This window comes from Podarcis cretensis (genome assembly GCF_951804945.1).
Source record: "Podarcis cretensis genome assembly, chromosome: 9".
Taxonomy (NCBI): Eukaryota; Metazoa; Chordata; class Lepidosauria; order Squamata; family Lacertidae; genus Podarcis; species Podarcis cretensis.
This window is the reverse complement of record NC_137178.1, coordinates 44,952,654-44,970,896: the sequence shown is the minus strand read 5'-3', so window position 1 is coordinate 44,970,896 and position 18,243 is coordinate 44,952,654. Positions and strand designations below refer to the sequence as shown.

The 18,243-nt window shown below is 40.6% G+C and overlaps 1 protein-coding gene across 6 annotated transcripts in view; it reads left to right on the top strand.

Annotated features, from left to right (window-relative positions):
• MARCHF1 (membrane associated ring-CH-type finger 1) overlaps nt 1–18,243 on the top strand; it is a 117,655-nt gene that overhangs the window by 73,604 nt on the left and 25,808 nt on the right. For 5 of the 6 annotated variants that reach the window (XM_079991410.1, XM_079991406.1, XM_079991407.1 and 2 more), the window contains 2 exons: nt 7,022–7,101; nt 7,386–8,132. In XM_079991410.1, the coding sequence (XP_079847536.1) occupies nt 7,022–7,101; nt 7,386–8,132 (827 nt within the window). The remainder of the gene's footprint in view (nt 1–7,021; nt 7,102–7,385; nt 8,133–18,243) is intronic. The other variant, XM_079991411.1, reaches the window with a different exon arrangement.

Here is an 18,243-nt window from a genome sequence, read left to right as displayed (position 1 = left end):
CTTGTATGAAAATGTTCACATATTTTATTTGAGGGTTCCCTCTTTTCTCAGTGAGAAGTATAAGCAATTCAAAGAGGGATTTATTTAAAAAATGCTTCTTTTTTAATGAATGGTTTGCATAGATCTGTACTGAATAGTTCTTGTTACAACCACATTCGGATGTGTGGGAGTGAAAGGATTTCTTAGAAGACTGATTCTCTTCATCGCACATATTTAAAATTTAGCACATAGTAAAAAGAACGAGTCGCTTTGTTCTAAACTGATCCATTGTCAGTCGGCCACAAATATGAGCTTGGCATTTAATAATCGGGTCTTCCCTAATAAGTAATAAAGCGAAAATATGATGTGCCAATAAAAGCCTGATGGAATTTTTTAGTTAAATGTTAACAGTAAAAAGTAGATAAAACTCAATCACAACCAAATAATCATCTGCTCCAGAAAGGCTGCCATGTGTATGTCACCTCCCATTTTGGGTTTTTTTTTTAAGGATGGGCAGGTGCTGTGACCTAAGGCCCCTCATACTCATGTCTCCCAGTTCGGAGAGGTGCAAGCATCTCTAGTAGTGATCAAGCATGTTGGAGATTGTTTATTCCTTAAACTGCTCTAGGCATTTTCTCTTGCTTCCATACTTAGAGTTTTCTTTTTCCTCCCAAATAACACAGCAGGCATGGGTGTAGCGGGGGGGGGGGAGGGGAAATTGCCTCCTCCAAAAAACCAATAAAAATACATAGCCAGCTGAGGTTATGCCCCCCCCTAACAAAAAGCCTGCCGCCCCCCAAATCCTGGCTACACCCATGGCTGCAGGTCTGAGTCTGGTTATGCCCTAGTAAGATTTCAGAGTGTTTAAAATGGTTTGCAGCTTCAATGATTTAAACTATATTGGAACATTTTCAGTTTGTTTCTGGATACACTTGATCTCTTTAAGCCGGTGGAAGTGAAGATGCATTTTTAAAAATTGCTATGCAGATTCAGTGACTTATTTAATCAGAAGGCATGGTAGATATTTATTTTAAAATTTTATAAATATAATGGTTGTGCAAGAATAGCCTGTAGTAATTCATCTTGGCTTAGACACATCATCATCACACACACTTGGATATGATCTGTATAAACAACTAAAGGTTTGGTATGTGTGGACTTTCCAAAGAGGCATATGCAAACATAATGCATTCCTATGTAACAATTAACCATACTATGCTTGTTTTCAAACAGGGTAAATTGAGCAACTGACTTGCACATACCAAAATTCACTTGCTAAAAGCTATAACAATATTACTGAGTACATCTGTTAAAAGGAAAATGAAAGCCAAGAATGTCTTCGTAAACATGCCCTTATTCCTCTGCACAGTCATACTGACCTCAGTAGAATAATTTGCCTTGATTTCTGTATTCATATCTTCAAATCAATACTTTTTACTTCCAGTATTTTAGTACCTTTCAGCTAAGTATGTGAATTGCTTCACAGACATTCCCCTTAATTATTATAGAGGGAGGCGTTTCTGATCCTGATTAGATTAGATATGATGTAGTTAGCCATCCTCATCAGCATATGTGCCAAACTCTCAGTAAAGGTTTGGAAAATACCACCACAGCCCTCTGATTTTGACTTCTAGTATTACACAAATATGATGACATTTATATGGACAATTATTTCAACAATCTTGTCTGTGAATGATGCTGACTGGAGAAGAGCTTGTTACTATGGCAGCTAATGCTGTTCTAGGACACATCACATTCATTGTGTTGGAAGGAACCCACCCCTTTGCTGTCACTAATGTTGCAAATGAAAGCATTACAAGTTGGGGGGGGGAGAGAGAGAGAGAGAAATGAGCTACATTTCAAACTTGCTGGTGAGGACTGGTCAAAATGAAGAGTCAAAACCCAAAACTTAAGTTATGTAGAAATGAAAAGCTGTGATCTAACGTGTCAGCCATGGAATGAATGAGTACACCTGGCATCTCCTTCTTACATGCCAGGATAAAAGACACTAACTCTGAAACTGAACTTGGTGTAACTGACGGCCTTGCTTTTGGATCATGTTTTGGCGAGGCTGAAAATGATGTGCCAATTTATTTGCAGAGTGTTTTACTAGTGTCACAATTCTGTGGAGTTGTCTATATATTTCGTGACCATAAATTATATCCCATGCTTCCATACACTCAAGGTGGCTGAAGCTTTCCCTACTGCCTAGTTACGGGAGCATATAGTGGTTTTGTTTTATTTGTTTATTGGTTCATAAGAAAAAACTCCAGAATCCAGAGTTTTTAAGGAAGATGGCAGATAGCCCATAGGAGGAATCCATTCCTTTGAGAGATCAATTCTAACCCCTGAGCCCTACTCTTCGCTGTGTGTGTGTGCGTGCATGTGTGTGCGTGTTTGTGGTGGTGGTAAGATATGGTGGAGATATCCTTCCACCTGGCACTGGTGATCTCTGCCTGCCTGGGAGGTGAGGGGTGTCTGCAGCCAAGGTTGAGGACCCTACTGCACCCACCAGTGGCATAGGCAGTCAACAGGTAGCCACTAATGGTGTTCCTACCACCGTAGCTGATGTAAAGCCCCAAAGAATGGCAATGCGGAAGGGACAGAATTGGATCAGGCTTGGGTTTTCTGGATCCTAAACTATTCCAGCAGCCAGAGTGTTTTCTCTGCTGCGGCAGCCTGGAGCTGGCACACCAGAATTCACAAATACCCTCTTCACATGCACATATTCTGCCCTCAAGTAGCAGAACTCCAGATGGAGCAGTGACTCTACCACACCACTAGCTGGGAATTAGGAAGCAACCTGCCCCATGTAGTGGGCAAGCAGGGCTGATGAATTCCACTCATAGCCACTGGGGCTCTAAGCTCCTATTACTTCTTCACCTCACCCTTGCTCAGAACAATTCACCAGGATTTTGTTTTTTTTTTTTGAATGGATGGGGACAGCAGCATTGTGCTGATCCATCTTAAGTGGGGTGGCGACCCAATTATGGTTCACGACACATTTGTTGAATGCGAGTGCTCTAAAGCACCATGTAACTGCTACGTTCTGACATAGTGGCAAAAGAAACATTTCAGAAGGCCAGAACTAATCTGGTAGAATTGGTGCTGTTTCTGAGGCCTAGCTCTGCTCCCATAAAGAAATGCGCCTTCTTGTTTATAAATATGTTGCTGCAAAAAAAATTTTGTATTGCTGCCTTCAATTATGCTACCAATACAATCTGCGTTGATGAATTTTCTGCAGCTGTCCTCTGGTGTAACTTTCCCCCTTCATTTAAATAGTGCTTTAAAGTAAAGTATTTTTATGAAGTGTCTATTAAAGGAATTTGCCATTTGAAGTTAATTATGCTGTCATGAAATGAAATAGAAGTCTTTTGTGTAGCCAATCAAGTAACAGCCTACAATCATGATGTGCTAAATGTGAGGTTGCGACAGCGAAGTTTTACATGTTAACCTTGCATATTAGTAGTTCTATATGTGCTGCACATATTTTCTATTTTTTTTCTTTGATGTGACAATTACATTAGAATTTATATTTTTAAAAATCATTTAATTTTGAATCATGTACTCAATGCGCTGTCTGCCTAAATTGAACATGGTTTCTGCAGCTGTTTGTCATCCTCCAGGAGGGCAGTGAATATACAATCCTTGTGCCATGTTGCGTACTTGCTGTGTGCCATGTTATATACTTGCTTCCTCTGTACCATACTGACTACCAGCTGTGGGAAAATAATAAGTTTGGGAGGACGGCGGAGGGGGGAGATTATTGGTTTTGTCTCCCCCTTGTTTTCATTATGTATTTTGTGTTTTTATATATTTTTTATGCCTTTGAACCCCTCTGCAATCTTCAGATGAAGGGTGGTATATACATTTAACAAACAAACAAATAAATCTATTAAAATAAAATACGTATTTGATAGGTGTAAAGAGCCAAGAATGATATTGCTTTTATTAGGATAACTGCAAAAGCTTGTTGATTGCAAAATTCCAAATAGGTAGTGGTGGGCCGCATGGATTGGTCCGTCGTGGGGTCTGAATTTTTAAAGAATTCCTACCTCATAGAAAAGTAATAAAAGCATGCATGGGATTGCAACTTCTGTTAACTGAAGTGATTTTTATCCGGCAATTGCATGGATTTCCTCACCCAGGTATATGCCCAGTACATACGATGGCTATTTAGGATGAAAAGGAAACAGTTCCTTCCCAGCCCGCTTATAATAAAGCAATAAGTAGTCCAGAAGGCTTCAGGAGACAAAGTGGGTGTCCCAAATTACTTCAGCTAGCTTTGTTTCCAGGATGAAAACAAGCAACATAAAATTGAATAAATATACATGAAATACACACACAAAAAGGCTGTGTTTATCTCTGGATACGCATGCCTAACTCCCGCATGAGTTACCACAACTGATCACAGATGTTAATAAAAGAAGGAATGCAATATGTGTCATATACCCACCAGCTGTGGCCAATAGCTGCAGCAGGCATCTTTCCCCTAATGTTCCGATTTTGTAGTTCTTCTTACAGAAATGTTAATTGAAATGTTTGCATATGGGAAAAAGAAAACCCTCAAGAACATGAAATTATTCTTTCCTACCCCCTCCCAACGTAGGTCTCGTTTGTACATTCTACTGCACAAAGTTTAATGTGACACATCTGGCTGGCAGTGTCTGTAGGTTGTGTGTGAGGTAGGATCACCACAGCAAAGAAACATTATGCAATAAAGAAGAGCAATCAAGCATACTCATATAAGTTCTGTGCTTCTAAAAAGCAATCAGTCCCAAAACATTTCAGGCTGGTTAAATTTATAATTGAATTATACTGTCATCTTTAGCCAGGCGACAATAAGCTTACAAAGTGTGAGTGTCTCTTAAAAACTAACAGGGTAAACCTATGCATGCCCACTTAAAAGGAAATTCTATTAATTTCAGTGGGTTTTACTCAGCCTAAAGGTCCCAGTGCACATTGTCACACGTAATGGCCCTGGATGTAGATACATATAAGCTGAGTTAGCATTGTGATGTAAATGGAAATGAACATGCAGAGTGATCTGCATCTAAATTTATAACTCAGTCTGTGAAAATCTGACTTTAGGCCAACCCTACCATTGGGCAGCATGTGAGGGACATCTGAGGCGGTGGGTGCTGGTATATAAGAAGCAGCAGCAGTGGCAACCCCCCAGGTCAGCTGTGTCTTCTGAGCCCTACTGGCCATTTCCCTCTATTAAGGGACATTTGTTGTTGTTGTTTAGTTGTTTAGTCGTGTCCGACTCTTCGTGACCCCATGGACCAGAGCACACCAGGCACTCCTGTCTTCCATTGCCTCCCACAGTTTGGTCAAACTCATGTTAGGAGCTCTTTGTTATTCTGACACTTGCTCTGTTATTTTAAAAGCGACAGATTTTGAGGAGTCTACAGAAAGTCTCTTCAGGGTCCAGATGTGGCCTGTAGATTAGCCACACCTGCTTTAAACAAAGAAAATAATGGGGAAGACCTTTAGTAATGGACAGAGCCAGTGGTTAGTGTTGGGCTAGGACCTGGAAAACTAGGGTTCAAATCTCCACTCAGATATGAAGTTCACTGGATGACCTTGGGCCAGTCGTAGTCTCTCAGCCAAACATACCTTGCAGGGTTGTTCTGAGGATAAAATGAGAGAGGTAGAACAAATCAACAATGGAGAGAGGGAGCTCCTTGGAGGAATAATAAGTAATAATAGAAATATTTTTAGGATTCTTTTTTGTTCAAAATTAAGAAAAAAATATATTCCTGAGAGCTCTGATGTAGATTTGTGGCAATACATGATTGTAAGGGTAGGGGAAATAGTTTTGCCTTTAACTGTAATACTTTGATTGTGAATCTTAGGATATTGTATAGGCCTGATTGTTTTCGCTTTTGGTCCACTTCAACATGACAAATTTCCTACATTAAAAAACATTTCAATGAAGTATTTTGCAACATGTGCCGATTATACATAAGAGCATTGGAAGAGCCCTGCAGGGTCACGTGAAAGGCCCATAGCAGTCTGTTCCCACAGCGGCTAGCAAGATGCCTATGGGAACCCCACAAGCAGGACTTGAATGTGATAGCACTGTCCTGGTTTTGTTCCTCAACAGCTGATATTCATAGGCATGTCTTCAGAGTAATGTGTATGTCCAATCATCACTTCAGAAACTGTTCATAATACTAAAGACATTCACATTGTCCCGTGAAACAGTGTGTGTTAAGCAGTCTTCTGTGCTATACCTCCAGGCAGAATACTGATTAATCACAAAGTTTATGCCAAGGAGGACTTCAGTTCAGAGCTTTAAGAGTAATGTAGCTGGTGCATAACATAAGCCTTCGGGTCATTAACAATTAAGCTAACTACAGAGTTTAGCTATGTGCAAAACTATATTGTTAGTAACCTTCCAGCTACCATGGAACAACCTTGTTTTCTAGCCAAAACATATTTACAAGTCAACAGGTTTAGTCTGCAAATTGCTGTGGCTGCTTTATGATGGGACTCGCTCATACTGTGGAAGTGTTTTGCTTCAGATGTTTGGGCACGTAAATAGTTTCTGAAAGTGAACCTGATTGCTCTGATATGTTTTTAAAAATAGTATTTAAGCTTCATGTTGCTTCTGCCCTCCCACACTGCAACGGTCTGGCAGCCCTGCCTCAGCCCTTACTCAGCACAATATCAGTGCAGTTCACTTTGTTCCAGTAAGGAGCCTCATCGTTGTTGAAATTTGGCAGCTGTTGTTTCCTTCATGTTCTGTGCTCTCAGTAGACCCAACTGCAAAATGAAACCTTTAGCCTGCAGAAGTTTGTTCCTCAAACAAGATAAAATATGTATGTGGACTGCAACTGTAGCCCTTAGAACATTTAGTTCCTCAAAAGGGTTTTGCTTTTGCAGGCACTTCCTGTATTTTAGAAGTGCGTGGATGTGAAAACATCGTAAAGAGCTGCACAAGTTAACTTTTGTTTTAATCATGTGGAAAAGCAGTAAAATATCAACTCTTTATTTCATTGATAAAGATTCCAAATTATCTAACTTCTTTCAACAGGCAAGCAGTCCTACCACAGGGACAGCACCCAGAAGCCAGTCACGGTTATCTGTCTGCCCTTCTACTCAGGACATCTGTAGGTATGTGATAAAAGAGTGGTCCTAATCTGATTGATGCATAGTCTTCTTTATCTAATGATCCGTAGCTCTTGCTTTTGCCTAACCCCCCCTCCATGGATTTACATTCAAATCTACTTTTGGTTTGTCATTTTCAGTGTTTTGTTATGTCTTTTCCATATCTTTTTTTCTGTTTAAGTCACAATTATTTTTGTTTTCATTTCAAAATCCTGATTTGTTTCATTTCTTTCTCTCTCTTTTCGTTTGATCATTTCCCATCCATCTCCTTCGCTTGCTGCTTTGTTTAGACCTCCCACCTTGCATGACATATCAGAAGATAAGTTTGAAAACTCGACCCCTGTCACGGTACTGAGTCCAGCTAGTAAAGAAACTGGTAGGAAACAAGTGAAGCGAAGGGTTAGGCGGAGGAAAGAGCCTGAGGAGAATGATGGGCATGCAGAAAAGCAAAAAAGAGAGAAGGATGGCAAGTTGCACCCCAACATTGCAAATCGTGCATGGAATGCCTTGCGCAAAGTATCATCCGATTCATCATCTTCAGATGAGAACCACTGGGCCCTGGTTAGAAAGAGAGAGAGAGCCAACATGCCCAGGAGAATGAGAAGGCGGAGTACTTCAAACACTCGGACAGATGATTCTTCCAGGAAGAATACCATTGAACTTGTAACTATGGGGACAGGTGGGGAAAAGAAGCAAGAGAAGATTGAGCCTGAAGGCTGCACTCCTAGTCACCGCAGGAGAAGGATTTCACGGTGTAAAGAGACCTGCCGCTCACCGTCTTCTGTGGAGGCAAGAAGCTCCTTTAGACAAGGTGGGAAACCCCAGGACAAGTGCACCCGCAAGGATCCAGAGCCTTCAAGGAACATGAGGCGAGTCAAAGCAAGCAAGGAGGAAAGTGGTTCAGAGAAAGGCCCAGACAGTGATATTTTGTCAGTTCCAGAAAATGGAGTACCTGCTGGGACAGGGCTTGCTGCATCGGCTGCTGTTCAGAAACCTGCGTTTTATGATGACTTGTCTGATGATTTCGAAGTGTGCAGGTTTGTCTCCTAATGCAAAAGGAATTTCTAAGTGCTATGAATTATATAAAGGAGATGGTTGGTGATTGTTTTTCCTCCCTGATTCATACTGCTTTTAGTGTCTAGATACATAAGAACCATGCTTAGCAACTAAACAGCAGCAGGTAGTCTGGGTTTCATACAGACTTTAATCTTGGAATCACAAAAACCATCTTGAGACATGATACTGGGTCATTTTTTAAAAAGTTGTTAAAATGCAATAGGATATAGAATCCTCTTTCAGAGTGCTCCTTCTTTTATGTTGGGGTGGGATTTTTGAGACACTGTGTGCATGGCAAGAACACTATTGCATTGAAAAGTATATGTTCTCCTGATGATATGAATTATAACCTATATATGATAATACCAACTTTCCTAGGCTTGTCATCAATCTATAGTTTTAAGTAGCACTATGCAAGTTATTATGCCTATATAATTATATGAACATAGGCATGATAGCTACAGTTCTGCCTCCACTGTAAGAGGCAATATGCTTCTGAATAACAGTTCCTGGGAATCAGAAGGGGGAAGAGTACTATTGCAGTCAGCTGCTGCTTGCAAAATTCTCATAGGCAACTGTTAGAACAGGATGCTGGACTAGATGGTCCTTTGCCCCTGATCCAGTTACTTACTGTTGGAGATTTGTGATAATAAGCTTTCCTCCAGTTTTATTTATTCTAAAAAAATAAAATAAAATTCTATCCCACCTTTCTAGTCCCCATGTACTACTCAAGGCAGCTTCCAGTAATTTAATGCAATTTCAAAAAAAATAGTTAATCAAACAATAAGCAACATTAAAATCCACTGAAAAGCAACAGCAGCAGATATCCCTGTTTTACTCCCTTATCATGCCACAATATATATATAAAGTTCATTAATTCTGTTAGACTTGGGTAAATGGTCCACGTAATTATTGTGTGACTGGTCTTTACATGTTGCTAAAAGATCTGCTGGCTTTCTTTTGTGATGACCTAGGCAGAAGTGTGCATAAGTGGAATTGAAATGAGGAAATGTTTTGAGTCATATAAGTGGATAAGGCTCAAAATCAGCTGTTACTTTTTGGATGTAGAGATTGCACCAGTTGCCTTCGAAATATAGAAATTTGGCAAATGTGAAAATATCAATCAGTTAGAACTACTTTATATAAAGCAAAAACAGTTGCCTAATATATCTTACCAATAGTGCCTCTGCTAGAATCGGCTTTCCTTTTCCCCCAGACTGCAAGCAATTATGCTCTAGCTCTGGGATGACTCACCTATGAGGCAAGATGAAGCGACTGCCTCAGGCAGCAGGATCACAGGGGCAGCAGATCCTGTTGTAGATCTTAGCCTGTCTTCTCCCTACAACCAAGACATAGGCATGATCAAAGCCTACCAAGTGAAGCATGACTTTGTTTTTATAACTCATACCATGTGCACCTTTTGGGGCAATATACACCCACGAGGGACTCGTTCACAAAGCAGAGTTCTGTGGGGATTTTGCATTTCATGGTGATTGGTTTAAAATGTGTTTTATGAGCCGACAGATTTACCGTAGTTGCATGCATCAGCCTGTGTACCTAATTGTGTCACAGCTGTAATCTACCATAGTGTAAATATAGTAATGTCTACAGGAAGTGTGCAACTAATATCATCTGGGCCTCATATATAGTGAGGACTTGACTGGGCCATATATTGATGGACTGGAATAGAAATAATCATTGTGTATAAAAAGTTGAATCAATGATGACTCCTGAGCATAGCTGTCAAGCGTCCCTTATTTGGCAGGACAGTCCCTTATCCCAGCGCCATGTCCCGCTGCTGTCCCTTATTGATGAGGCTTCGTTTGGCTGCTGGCTAGGCTTTCTGCCTTTGGCTCAGTGGGGCTCAGAAGTTGAACATACCTGTGCCTGGAAAATCCCTTACTTTGGCTGCTGATCCCTTATTTTCGAGGCTGCTGGTCCCTTATTTTCAAATCTGTAAGTTGACAGCTATGCTCCTGAGGTGATGGGTATCACAAACCTGGAAGCTATGATTGGCCAACCTTCCTGGAGCATGTGTTTGTGTTGCATGACAACATCACATCTTGCATTCACATCCTGTTTGCAGACTTCCCATAGGTATTTGTCTATGGTCATTGTAAGAGCAGTGTGGTGGGTTGGATGGGCCTTTGGTCTTATCCAGCAGGCCTCCATTTATGTTTTCTGTCTCTTCAGCTGTAATGAAAATTAGACTACTATTTTTCCATGCTGACACACAAACTGAGCTCTCCAAGACAGTGATATATATCTTGTAATCATTCCTAAATGTATCACACCGAGAGGTAGTAAGTACATGTAGAGTAAATGCTGCAAAAACTGCTGCATGCTAATTTTTATCACCAGTAAGCTATCTTACTTGTTAAACTATCAGAGAACAAGTAGGAGAGATTTATGACCCAATAATACTGATTCAGCTAAAAACAGGCTTTCCTGTTTTTACTTTAGTGAAAGATACATTCCTGCACTGAGTCAAAAGCCAATTTGTAGTCCGTTTTCTGATAGTCATCATTTTTTTCGAAAAGAAGGGAAAAAATGCAATAAAATATTCATTGAGAAAAGAGAGATTATCTACTACACTGTCTCATTTGAACATTGGGTAATTTAACTTGCATACCAAAACTAAAAGGGTACGCATACTTCTTAAAAAGACAGGTAAATTGTCAGGAGTCCAGGAAACAACCTTTTTTAAATAGACTGTGGCAACAGTCCCATTGCATCTGCTTCTTCCTGTTGTTGCTACCTTTCAGTAAAACTGATCAATCAATTAACTAATCTGTGGATGTGAAAAGAGTGCTGGATGCAGAACTTAGTCCCACATCAATTAATGATTGTCCCTCATCGTCAACCATATTTTATGTATACTGTTAAGTGGTTAATGCAGAACTGCACATAATCTGCCACTAACCTTTTGAACAATGGTGCTACTGCTGTGTCATACTTGGGACAAGTGGCTATCTTGAAATCCAGCAGAGCCACCTGAAAGCTGCGCAGTTGGATTAGAGAACCACTGCTTGCTCAGATGGTTCCAGCTGGGTATAATGGACCCACATATTGGCAGCTCAATATCTTGCCAGATACTGGCAGCTCAGTAGCAGAGAATACAGCTTTTGCAACAGCACTCTGCACACCTGTGATTTCCAGCAACTGGTATTCAGAGCCATACTGGCTTCTGACAGTGGAGGTGGAAATAACCATTGTGGCTAATAGGCACAATCATCCAATCCTTTTTAAAAGCCCTTAGAGACTGTTCTCCTAATGGCCCATACTTAAAGGGTCGTTACCTCACCAGGAAACTAGCCTGGCTATTCCAGGAATTGAATCTGTACTGGATCCATGAATTAAAAGTATCTGCCCTTGGAGGGGCATCACTTTCTACATCCCTCCATCAGGAGAACTAACCATATATTCCTACTATCTACTTCCTTTTGCTTATTTAGTTCCTAATCCACAAGAGGACCTCTCCTCTTATCCCAGGGGTCAGCAAACCTTTTCAGCAGGGGGCCGGTCCACAGTCCCTCAGACCTTGTGGGCGGCTGGACTATATTGGGGGAGGGGGGAAATGAACGAATTCCTATGCCCCACAAATAACCCAGAGATGCATTTTAAATAAAAGGTCACATTCTACCCATGTATAAACATGTTGATTCCCAGACCGTCTGTGGGCTGGATTTAGAAGGCAATTGGGCCGGATCCGGCCCCTGGGCCTTAGTTTGCCTACCCATGTCTTATCCCATGTCTGCTAAGCTTACTCAGGAGTCTTTAGTGATGCACTTTATCAAAAGCTTTTTGAAAGTCCAAATATACTATGTCAACTGGATCTGCTGTGGAATAGAGTTGAGAATTTTGCGGGTGTACTTGCCATCTCAGTGTATTTGTTGACCTGGTCTGATATTCTCCAAACTTAATTGTAGGGGTCAGGTGAAAGGGATTTGTCTTCCATAAAGGCTTTTCCATATGTTACAATAGCAGTGTAGTACATAGACTACTGAAAACAGAACCATGTACTTTGTGAATGCAAATTTGTTGTATCTGAGAACAAAGTGACTGGATCAACAGGGGATGTTTTCAGTCATCTACTGAGTCAGGCTATACTTCTGTCATCATAAAATATGTTGCTGATGTATATATAGTGAGGAGGAACTCATTTAGAACTACTTCACATTGGGAGGAAATTAGTCAATTTTGGTTTGCTTTTTTAAAACACATTTTCTCATAGCCCTGCTTGAATCAGCTGTTTACCCTTAAGATTTTGTAGTATATAGGATCACTTAAGATCACTTACACCCTTTTCTTTTTTTCAAACATACACTTTAGAACAACCTGCCCAATTTGCCTCCCCCTTCTTATTCAAATACCTGAAATGGGAATTTGTGACAGCATGAGGTTTAGCCTGCACTTTGAAAGGGAAGGAAGGCAAGCCAGCAAACGCAGTTCCTCCTCTTTGCTAACTTTGCCTCTGCCACCAAGCAGATATCCTTTTCCACCGCTGTCTCTACTAATCATGCCTCTTTTTCAAACTGGCCAAGCCAGCTCTCAATACTGGGTGGAGTGAGAAGGCAATTAAGTATGGCATGAATAAGAAGATAGCAGCCATATTTAAATGCAAACAAATGTGGTTTTTACCGAAGCAGACTGGCAAGTCAGCAGTTTTTAAAAGAGGATCTTTAAGATTAAAACTTTAAAAATTGTTTAATCAGTTCCCCATTAGAGCAAAATAAGCTAAACATATACTAGGCTGCTTGCCTCACTAAGCCAATACTTAACCAGTTCTCTCAGAATTCTGCTTCTGGTTCCATTTGTGGCCTTCTGTCATGGCTTCTTTCTTCTACAGTGCTGCAAGCGTGTTTTATAACTTTATAGTTCAGCTTTTCTTTTGTCTAATTTGCTTCAACTCCCTGCTTAAATACATTATTTCAACTGGGGGGAGGATAGAGTCCAATTCCCCTAATTGGTTAGGCTGCCCACCCTCTTTTATCTTGAGGCTTCATTTTCCTCTTAACCGCCAAATTAACTTTTGACCCTCCTCTTAACTTTGAACCTTTTGGTTTAGAACACACTCTAAAAAATGAAAGCAACCATTTTATATAAAAAAGAACAGAATATAAAATGATGAAACAGTTTCATTACTTCATAGACTGGTGACTTGAAGATCATGATGACAAGTTAAATCTCTACCCTACAACAGTTGTCTGGCATGCCCATGAAACAGGAGGGGGATAATAATAATAACAATAATATTACATGTATTTTAATTTACATGCTGCCCAGCTGACTGGGTTCCCCAGCTACTCTGGGTGGCTTCCAACAAACTATGAAACAACAGTAAAACATCAAACATTAAAAACTTCCCTATACAGGGCTGCCTTAAAATGTCTTCTAAAAGCCAGATAGTTGTTTATCTCCTTGACATCTGACAGGAGGGCATTCCACAGGACAGGCACGACTACTCTGCCTTGTTCCCTGTAACTTCACTTCTTGAGTGAAGGAAACCGCCAGAAGGCCCTCAGAGCTGGATCTCAGTGTCCAGGTTGAACGATAGGGGTGGAAATGTTCAAGAACAATGTTCATATAACTGAAACCAAAATGCTGTGGCTTACAGGTATTAGGCCATAGAGGCTACATTTGGATAATTGTTCTCATCTTAATAATGAGAAATGAAAAGGTCTTCTGTCCTTCCTTAGTGGTATCTCTTGATAAGCCAGGTCTCTGATTATGCTTACCAGCTTCAAAAGAAGCCAGGATCATTAACCAACTTCAAACTGGTTTTTAAAATTTTGGTGTTAACCATAGCTTCCCAGTTTGGATAAAACAGCAAACCGGTTAGTTAGTCTTATTGTCTGTGAAAGTGTCTACTAGCCACAATAACTATGTTCTTCCTTTACTGTCAGAGACGATACCAGTTGCTGGGAATTGCAGATGAGAAGAGTTGCACCCAGGCCCTACTTGCAGGCTTAGCATGGGCATATGACTGGCCAATGCAGGAACAGTATTCTGGACTAGATAGGTCTCTGACCTGATCCAGCAGGCTATTGTTATAACCTTATGACTTCATAGTTTATCAAGGCATGTGGCAAAGGAACTTCATGCATGGGAAACGTCCATGCAGAAGCCGAGATCTGGTCACCAAAAATAGCTGAATGCCTTTTTCTTGTTTTGAGATCCTTTGTGATTATGTTAAGAGTTCTGTTATACTTCTGTGTTCAGACATGGATTTCATTTATTCTTCTTTTTTTCAAAAAAATAAAAAATAAATACCCAGCTTTAATCCCATTGCTAAGTGTTAAGCAAACTCCAAAACAGGAGTGTAAGAAGATAGTGGTTTTTGTTCTGACCCATCTTCATCACAACCTGCTGTTTCCATGTCCACCAAGTACTGTTATTCTTCTTGCTGTATGCTATTTGACATAATTTACTTATGAATTTAATGTAATTAATTACATAATTATTCCACACCATTCATTTCTGTGTAAAGGAAGGAACAGAACAATGTTTTTTTAAAAACAGTAATCAGTTACATAGTGGTTGAGGGCTTAAGAACACACACACAAGAATGTTGTGAGCATATACCGATTATATTCACTGGATTGATTTTTATTCTGAACCTGTGACAAAAACAGTAGCAAATTCTACTTTGGTTTCCAATGGAATTTTTCAACATGCCTATCCCCAAAATACACACATGGAAAAAAAATAATGATGAAAGATAAAAAAAAAATATTGAAAGATGTTCCAGTAGCACCTTAAAGACCAACTTGGAAAAAAAATATTCCAAGCATACAGACAGTAAAGTCCACATACACTTCCACTTGCCACAGAAACTAGCAATGAGTTTCTGGAACTATGTGATTCTTACCTGTCATGGCATACAGCGTTTCATTGTGATGTTTTTTGTCAGCAAGAATTATTGCAGTTGATCTTAATTCCTTGTCTTCACACTTGTTTTCCTTGAACACTTCCTTCCTTGTCCCTTGTAAGTTTGTATTTTCAGTTATAGTATGTTGGGGATATGCAATTCCAGTTATAGGAGAAGACAGGATGAAGCTTGCAAAACCAACAATGACAACCTGTCATTGTTTTCATCTTAGGGAACATGGTGTGTTTTTCAGCCGTTTGTTCTCATATTTGTGATGAGGTTATTGGACAACAGATTTGGCTGTTTTAACCTTAATAATTGCAACCTGGTAATTTGTAAAACAACATTGTCTCCATGGGATTCTGCTTTCAGACTTGAAAGCCATATCCAAGCTGCATCATTCAGTTGTGGGGACAAGGCTCACACTGTCTGAAGTATTCTCTTCATTCAACCTACAAATCCAAAGAAAGCCATAGAGATGATGGTATTTAGGAATCTTAAGTTTTAGGTTCAGTGCTACCATGTGAAAATGACTTTGGAGCTTGATGATAGAGAAACACACCTTACACTGAGCATCAAGGTTGAGGTTCCTTTCCACATTTAGAAGTGGCATTGCCAAATAAGCCTGTCTTGGAGGTGTTTTAGCTTTCTCTGAGTGAAGGATAATCTGTAGGGTGGGTAATTTAGCTACTATTACTGTTCACTTTAGCTGCAATTCTGGTACATCCCTAGGGCAGAGATTCCCTGCACGGTGTAAAGCTGTCATGTGCTGCATGGCGCCTCCTAAAGCATTTTTGCCATTCAAGGAAGTTTGGTCAACTTGAAACCTTTAAAGCATACCAAATATGACTTCCCCCAAAGAATCCTGGGATCTGTAGTTTGTTAAGGGTGCTGAGAATCGTAGCTCTTTTTGAAGGGTCTCCTAACAACTTTCAGCACCCTTGACAAACAACACCTCCCAGGATTCTTTGGGGGAAGCCACAATTGTTGAAATGGCGTAAGAGTGCTTTCAGTGGATTTTACCTATGTATCCTTGTTTCTTATCCTCCAGCTATCCTCTTGAGCAGGGCTCTTTTTCTAGAAAAAGAGGTGCACCTTTTCAGGATGCCAAAGCTGTTGGGATGCAGCACTGTGCAAAAGGTTCTAGTATGCAAAAAAAGAGATGCAAAAACCCAACACAGAGCTGGGGGGGGGGCTGCTCTTGAGCCCCTAGAGATACAACTGGCTATTTGGGGCAAGTGTAGCAAAGGAGAGGTTGTAATAAACAAATCCTGTTACCCTAGGGTTACCAGACGTCCCCGGTTCCCAGGGACAGTCCCAGGTTCTGCAAATTTGTCCCCAGATTTGCAAATTTGTCCCTGGGAAATGTGGCAGCGGCAGCCTCAGCAGCCCAGAGCCAGCCTGGTAGCACAGTTGACTCTGGCTGGCTTCAGGAGCTGCTCGCTGCCGTGCTGCCCGCCATTTTTCTTGCGCCACAGCAGCGAGCAGCTCCTGAAGCCAGCCAGAGCCAACTGCACTACCAGGCTGGCCCCTCCTGGGCAACGGCCGCCCGCCCGTGACTCCCGAGCCTTCCCTGATCTGTCAAAACAAAGGGGGAAGGTGATTGGGGAAGGCTCGGGAGTCACGGGCGGGTGGCGTGCCATTGCCCAGTTTAAAAAACAACAACTCTGCGCATTTATGTTTCACAGAGTGCAAAAGAAGGGCTTTGCACCTTTATACAATTTATACAATATGCATGTGTGCTTGGGCCCGGGGTCTTTTGCCTCGCCACCCCCACTACTGACTCCCTGTTGCTACTCAGCTTCAAAAAAAAAAAAAAAAAAAAAAAGTTTCCCCGGATTCATTGAAAAACATCTGGTAACCATATGTTACCCTTTTCAGCAGGTGACACCCAAGCAAAATCTCTCTAGAAGCAGTAGCTGCTGGCACAGTGCTTTCTATGGTATAGTATTTCTTTTCCCTGCTCTTAGGGTTGGTATACGTCCAGCACTGAACCGCAAACAGTGAAGGAGGCATGGTAGCTGTAACCTTCCCAACATTTCTTATTGATGCATACAAAGAGGGCATTTATTTATACAACCTGATGCACAGAAGCAGCCTGGTTCTGTAGCTCTGGCTACGTCAAGTCTTCAGTAATGGTGGGGAAGGAACTCGTTAAGAGGACACAAAGCAGTTCAAGCTCTCCCACTATCCTTCGCATGCTCCATCCATGCACAGACATATTTATTCTCTCCGTCCTTAGGCAAACCCATCATTATCAACCAATCTTTTTATAGGGAAATAAATTACAAACAGAGCAAAAACAAACAGAAGACAAGAGCACTTAATATGTTTAAAGCTGTTTCCATAATCATTTCCTCTGGACATTATTTCTATTGCCACAGCACTCAATATTCTCATTACACGTTTTTAATTTATAATTCACTCAGTGTTTTGTGTTAAGTGTTTCTGTTGAAGAATCATTGTGTGTTCAAAGTGGCTGTGTCATTTTATTTGTCTATCCCAGTGGAATTTTAGGTTGATATTTTAGCTGTTAAAATTCAAAACAATTCTGACAGTGGTTGAAAAGGACTCCTGGGTACCCAATTTATTTGTCTAAATTCTAAATGGCTTAAACACTGAAGTCTGTAAAATAAATTATATATAGCTGGGATTAAAATGAACAAAGCCCTGTATTTCCCTTTTGGGAAATGGCTTTAATTTAAAAAGAAAATGATGTTGCTCTCTTCGTGTAATGTTTTACACTGAGATAAAAGTTTTATCTAAACTGGCAAAGGGTATGACTTAGAAATTGCTATTGGAGCACCGGCGAAATCATGAGGACACTCACAAAAGTTAATTAGCTGCTAGGGGTGTTACTGCCTTACATATCACTATTTTTTTTTTTTTTTTACTCAGGGTTGCTTCACACATTACAGATTTCCTGCACTGAAAACACTTTCTATGTAGGAAACAGAGTGAAACCCCTATGTAGATTGATGATGGATTTATGTGTTGATCTTACATGGGCTTCATACTGTTTCCTACCATTGAAGGAAACAGTTTCCAGACAGGAAACTGTTTCTTTCAATGCTGCCCTTAAGGAACAGGATCAATCGGAAAATGCATTAGTATGCCAAGGAAAACTTGCTTCCCTCTTTCCCCACTTTTCGGTAAGTTATTTCTAAAGGATGAGGCACTGTCGATGGGGTGGGTAGTAATGGATTTGGCTAGGGCCATGT